This window comes from Arachis ipaensis, chromosome B05 (assembly GCF_000816755.2).
Source record: "Arachis ipaensis cultivar K30076 chromosome B05, Araip1.1, whole genome shotgun sequence".
NCBI classification, from domain to species: domain Eukaryota; kingdom Viridiplantae; phylum Streptophyta; class Magnoliopsida; order Fabales; family Fabaceae; genus Arachis; species Arachis ipaensis.
The window spans coordinates 21,991,086-21,998,160 of record NC_029789.2 but is presented as its reverse complement, the minus strand read 5'-3'; the positions used below and the strand labels follow the sequence as shown (position 1 = coordinate 21,998,160).

Below are 7,075 nucleotides of genomic sequence, written 5' to 3'. Positions count from 1 at the left end.
TGCACATTAAAAATTAGTTACCAAATCAACTACTATATATTTATGTATAAATACATATATTATTTAACTTATTTTTAATATATGTTTAATATTTTAGCATGTATTATACACTAGTAATTAATTTGGTGATTGAATTTTAATGTACACGGTATCTTGCATAGTTGATGTATATATAACTAACTATATAAGGTGTAAAATGGAAGAACTCTCAATAGAGTATGTATGTTATCATTAAAATCTCAGCAAATTTAAATGGTATTGGCTTACAACTTATAATTAAACCTCTATGAAATAGTGCAAGCTAGTTAGATTTTAACAAGTTTTAATGAATTTAATTCATTTGGACTTTGATATTGCAAAATACTTCGATGCTGAATTATGAATTTCACGATCCAACCGTACTTGGTTTCTTCTTCTACATATTCTATGGAAAATAGACATCTAGGTTTCATTTATTCGACTTCCATGAAAGGGGAACCAAAATAAATCATCTATAAAATTGCAATACAGTGTCGAGCTAAAGTTTCGGATTTCTAGTTTTATCTCCAAGAGAAACCATCTCCTCATTGAACCAGGGAAAAGGAAGTTATGCATAAATTAAAGAAAGCTAATTGAAGAAATGGTGATTCAGAGAATAAAGAATCAAAAAGAGATGTGAATTGATGTAGGAGGAGTTGAGAAGCTGAGACGAGAAAGTGGTTTCTTACTGGTTCACTTTCTTACTCAACAAGAAAAAATGAGACTTACAAGAACTAACATCAACTAGCTAATTACATCATCTAGTATACTAAAACTGTGATTCACCTACAAAAACTGTTTGACATTGTGTCAAATACTCAAATCCATCATATCTACAACTACGGACACATATCTTCCAAAAGGAATGAATTCTAATTTTTTTCCCTCCATTATTTTGTCAAATATGATATTTTACCATTTAACATCTTCTCTTAGTTCCACCTAAGGATTTAAGAGAAAAAATTGAGAAGATCCATTTTTACTCCGAAACTATTGAGTCACAAGTTTCTCACATGAAGATGTTTCTTCCCTTCATCACCGTATACCATCTCCATTTCGAATTTAACCTGTATGATTCTAGTAACTGCATCAATCTTTTTCTGGTTTTTGGCGCTTGAGAGTTGAGATTGTGGATCCTCAATCATTACTTCAATTTTCTCAGGTTGGAACCAAAGGTGCACAAATCAGCATTCATTATTCTTGTACATTTACACACAAAGAACACACAAGATTTAAACTACCAAAATCCAAAAGGCCAAAAAAAAAGGTACATGATTATGTTTAATAAACTACTTTCTATTAACAAACATTAAGCTGCATGAAAGCAAATCAAGGTAGATGTTGGCCTTGGCAAAGCTTCTTTTTTCTTTTTTTTTTTTTACCCCTTTGAAAGTTGCTAGTATAAGCCGCATGCTAAAAGAGCTCTATCTCTATGAAGAAGAGGATTTTCTACTTCTTTTGTCCTTATTTATTTTGAGGATGAGATTAATAATAATAATAACATTGTGTTCCTTTTTCAGATTTGGAGACTGGCTGATATAGAGCTTGCAAGACTGAGAACCTCAAATGGCGGCTTGTTCGTCACCTCCTTCACTGTCAATGGGCATGAATCTGTGATCCAGAAGTAGGTGAATGCACTCTCTGGATTCCCTGAAGTGTTACAGGTAAGACATATAAGTAAACATTAGATTGCCCTTGTGAGTTTTTCTTAGTACTCATTTGGAAATATTATTATCATAGGATAAAGAGTGGAGGTTCCATTTCCACCCTATAGTGTTAAAATGACAAAGTTTCAATTGAGTACATAAAAAACATGAGTCATTTATCACTACTTAGAAATGAAATCCTCTTTTTAACACACAATAATATTCAAACTTAATCCGCAGTTCACCTAGATGTGTTAGTGAAAGATTTAAAAACACACAAGAGTTTACAAATGTAATGTAAAATCTTTCCATAAATATATTGATACTTCTTCAAAATGAAAAAACTACACAATGACAAGAAACTCATGCTGAAATATAGTCAATGAACCAAGTGAAAAGTGACTGGATATCTGAACTTTTTCAAGTCGATGGGATCTTGAAGAGAAGTGTGACATGACTAAAGAATGTTCATGGAGTATAATGCCATATAAAACCCAGTAAATTTTCAAGAAAAATTCAACTAAATCAAATAAATAAAAGGAAGTGGATTAACAAGTTCATGAATATTTCATATGAATTTATGTTCCTCTATGACAAAGGAGAGGCAATGAACATGGATCTATGAAAAAAAGCAATGCAAATGAAGCACTACCTCCATTGTCATGTTCAAAGCGCGCCCATGATTTATTTGGAAAAATGCCATGCGTTACATAAGCACTAATCTTTTCTGCTCCATGAGCTGCCAAAACTTTCTGAAAGATGAAAAACTTACAAGTTATGAAATAAAACATAAGAGAAGCTTTCTTACAATAAATAATAGAATATAAGACTTTGATTTTGTGCAGTATGTTAGGTATGAATCCTCTAACATAAATGTCTGTACCTGACATTCTACTAGAGTTCCACCCGATTGAACCAAATCATCAACAATCACAACATGCCGAGCACTCGGATCTCCCTCCTTAATACGAACAATCCGTTGATCTCCTTCCCTAACTTTTGCACAAACTATCTGCATATGCATTGTGTAAGTGGTAACAGATGGAAGCAATGCTGAATCTGGCACCAGATTGATACACACGACAAAAATTGTTAGAGCAATACCGTTGGAAAATGCTGGAGTTGCTTATGAAATCGTTTCCAAGCACCATCATCAGGAAAAGCAATTGATATCTGTGATACATGAATTCCCAACTTGTCAATGAAGAAGATAGTATGAAAGCAATTACTCATTCACTTTTTCAGTTAACATCTAATGAAATATAAGCATGTTTCTTTTCAGAATAATATGGAGAAGACTTAATGGTAAAATATGAGAAGCAACTTTCAAAATGATAGGTTGATTACTTGCAAGTGCAAAAGATCCGCAGTTTCTATCACTCAAAGGGGAAAAGGCAGAACAATATATACAAAAAGAACACACGAAGTTTTCACAAAGGAGAAGAAATAAAGATATGAGTGAAATCCGTACATTGTCAGAATCAGGGAGATCTTGAAGCCTTCTTTTAAGCAATGGTATGCCACTCTCAAAGCACGGTAGAATGTTATCGCCAAAGTAGAATCTCTCCTGTGTTGAAGCAAATCATCAACCAATAAGGGAAAATAAGATATGAACCAACCAGCAACAACTATAAAAAGGAATTCATTCTACCAATATAAGGCATGAACCTGCAAAGCATGAATATCAAATGTCACCAAACTAGTAGGTCCTCCCCTAGAAATTGGTATGTTCGACAAAAGCCTAGCCAAAGTAAAAGCCGTAGCAATATCTCCTTCATCTTCCATTCTTTCAGAAGTGCCAGTGGGGAAGAACGGAAGGACAAGGGTAAACGAGGAAATAAACAGTTTCGGCAATTGATAAATAACAGGTATCTGCTCAAAAATCACTGCTGGAGAACTGAACGATGCCAGAAAAGCTACATGCTGTCCACGAATACTTTGAGCATTTGGAATGAATATGTTGGGAAAACCATCAGGAAACTTTCTGAAGCATAATATAAAGCATTTCAGTGGAAACCCAAAAAATGTATTCAAAATGCAAACAAGGTAGGGAAAAAAAAAAGAACAATACCAATGTAACATAGCAACAGTTTCAGTAACCTCAGGCATCACATCAAGATCATAATTTTAGCATTCTTAAGTAAAATTACAGTATAAGCCTATAATAGAAGTGGGAATAGGAAATTGGCAATGGTGAATTGAACTACTCCCTTAAACCCGTCAACTCATCATTGTTAACATAAATTTCTGCATTTTGAATGTCGCTGAGTCCAACTAATTATTTTAAAATTATTTTGTTGATATTAAAATTCTATACCCTGATCATAAACTCTTAACCCTAAATCCTATATTACAAAACTAAACTCTAAAATTGTCTAATGTTGGCTATCTAAAAGTTGGTCCTGTAGTTTCTCCTATTTACTCTCTCTTAATGGGCATTTCCAAGTTCCGAAATTTGAACATCACACTACATCAATTCCATCACGAAACTGCAATTCAACTTAATAGGATCATAGAGACATTGAACCGGGAGAGTCCAGAGTCAACGAAAAACCAATACACATTACCACATTGGTCAAAAACACATATTGGCAAGACATAGCACGGGAAAGAAGAAAAGAAAAAAAAAAAAAAACAAAAAAACAAAAAGAGAAAAAGAGAAAATGAAACAAACCCCCAAGAGATAGTGCGGAGTTCGATGGTGTCAGATTCAGAGGCGATTTTCTGAGCAAGGGACTTGGTCTCGTCGCAGAAAAAGAGAACAACCTTTTTAGCATTCTTGGTGCGGAATTCAGATGAAGTAGCAGCGGAGACAGAGACCAACGAAGAAGAAAATGAGGAGGAGGAAGAGTTGTTGTTACCGTGAATGGAAGTGTCTTTGTTCATTTCCCGCACGTGCTCAATTGACCAGTTGCGGAGGTTGCTCTTGATCTCGCACGTAGAAGAGAAGCGGTTTTTGTCGTTGTTCTTATTGGAATTGGGAAGGAGGAAGTGGGAGTGAAGGGGAGAAGAGGGTTTGAGAGTGAGGGATCTGTTTTGGGACAAGAAGAAACTGGGTGGCGCCTCCATTCTCAGCAGTCACCGGTTGCATCGCCGACACTATTTGTTTCATAGAGTCACACACTATTTGATGGCAGGTGCCGGTTGGAGTTTGAGTTTGTTACTAAACAAAAATACTATTAATCAGTAAGCAATTTTTTTTTGGTGACTTAATCAGTAAGTAATTATAATTAATAACGAGGAATGTTGGGTCACCAGACATTTATTATTTTTAACTCATAATTATCTATTAATATTTAAAAATATAGAATAAAATATATTATTAAATTGTTAAATTAAAAATTTTAAATTAAAAAAATTAAATTAATAATTAAATAATAATAAAAATAATAATTTTTATTAATAATTAAATATTTTATTTTATTATAAATATATTATAAATATTTTAAATTGTAACTGTATTTAAAATTTGAATAGATAAAATTAGTTATAAATATAATTTAATTGAATCAGTTAAAAACAGAAAAGCTCTGCTATGCTTTACAAGTTCATTAACAAATAAAATCCAAAACGCGTTGTTACACATACATCATATACACGTGCTATATTAGGGCTCCCGCTTTTATCTAACTATCAAATTTAAAAGATTTCTTTCCTTCTTCGTTTTCGTTATTTGCGGATTTGCTCGTTCTTCTTCTCGCGCGTCTTCTCTCCTTCTTCTCCATCGCTCTTTTTCTCTCCTTTCTCACTGGTATGTTCTTCGTCATTTATGTTAGTTCTTCTTTCTGCAACTCTAGCTTCGTTTTCTATTTGATTTGTTGTTTTCTGAAATCAAAGTTTGAACTCGTTTTGAAGATTATGGATGATTCAAGCTCAGATTGTCAGCTGAATCAGGGCGAAGTGGATTATGAATTTGAATCTAACGAAGTCCCTGAGGTTTGATTTACATACTCTGAATTTTGTTGCAGTCATTTGAATAGCATTGTGTAGCTGAAAAATTCCTGAACATTGAACTAACACGTTAACATGAATCTGTCGATTGAATGTAATGTATTAGTTTTGATTAATTATTTGGAATTTATAGCAGACGCTCGGGTGTATATCAGAACTTTTTTGGGTGTATTTTTGCGAGAAGTGTGGGTGTATTTACAGTTTATGGGTTTTTCTGTTGTTAGCTGAGTTGTTGTCGTTTGGGTGTATTATATCAGACATGATTGTGTGTGTTTTTAGTTTTTGACATGGTGTATTCTGCAGCTTGTGTATTTACAGTTTATGGTTTTTTTTTTGTTATTTTAGTTGAGTTGTTGCGGTTCGGGTGTATTATATCAGCAATGATTGGGTGTATTTTTTGTTTTTGACATGATGTATTCTGCAGCCTCTCTCTGTTGTTGATGACCAGTTTGTTCCGAAGGTTGGAATGACCTTTACCACCCTTGAAGATGCTGGAAAATTTTATAGGAACTATGCCAAGGCTGTAGGTTTTTCTACAAGAGTTCGGAGCACAAATAGGAAGAGAAACGAGATTAAGAATCAATTGATTACATGTAGCAGAGAGGGAAAATGGAAATCTAAAATATCTCCGACCGAGAAGACCAATCCGACAGCCGGTTTAAACTGTCCTGCAAGAATTTATATACACACATTGAAGGATGTCGGTGCTTGGATCATTTCAAAGGTTGTGCTGGATCATTCTCACCCCTGCTGTCCAAGTAAAGTAGAGATGCTCAAATAGCACAGGGAACTAAGCATGTCCATTCGTCGTACAATAGAGAATAATGAGGAGGCCGGTATCAGACCAAGCAAAACCTACCAATCATTTGTCGCGGCTGCCGGGGGTCACCGCGAGTTAAATTTTATCGAAAAGGATGTGAGGAATTACATTACCAGGGAAGTGCGAAATGTTTCCGAACAAGAAGATGCAAAGAAATTCGGGAAATATTTGTTAAGAATGAAAGAGAAGAATCAGAATTTCTTTTTTGAGCTCGAACTCGAGGATGATCAATCGATTAAGCTGGCTTTTTGGGCTGATGCAAGAAGCAGAGCTGCCTTTGAGTATTTCGGAGACGTTATTTCATTTGACACCACCTACAATACAAACAGGTAACAAACTGCCCCTGTTTATGATGCTAAATTAGTGTATTTTTATGAATCCGCAGCAGAGGTGTATATTGGCTGTTTTTTTGGGTGTATACGAAGCATTTGTTGGGTGTACCTAATGATTTTGCATTCTGCACTATGGTAATTTGTTTTAGGTATAATTTGGTTTGTGGTTCTTTTGTCGGGGTGAATCACCACGGTCAGTCAACACTTCTCAGATGCTCTTTGATGAAAAACGAAGAAATTGAATCATTCAAATGGTTATTTCAATGCTGGCTTCGTTACATGGGAGGAAACGCTCCGAAAGGGTTTCT

At 34.5% G+C, this 7,075-nt stretch overlaps 1 protein-coding gene across 1 annotated transcript; it reads right to left on the bottom strand.

Annotated features, from left to right (window-relative positions):
- On the bottom strand, window positions 1,180-4,831 carry LOC107643317 (ribose-phosphate pyrophosphokinase 4). Its single transcript, XM_016346932.2, has 7 exons — window positions 4,339-4,831; window positions 3,333-3,648; window positions 3,136-3,231; window positions 2,769-2,837; window positions 2,548-2,676; window positions 2,317-2,416; window positions 1,180-1,668 (listed from the first exon to the last, which is right to left on the bottom strand). The coding sequence occupies exons 1-7, from the start codon at window positions 4,731-4,733 to the stop codon at window positions 1,535-1,537; spliced, it is 1,239 nt and encodes a 412-aa protein (XP_016202418.1). The 5' UTR covers window positions 4,734-4,831; the 3' UTR covers window positions 1,180-1,534.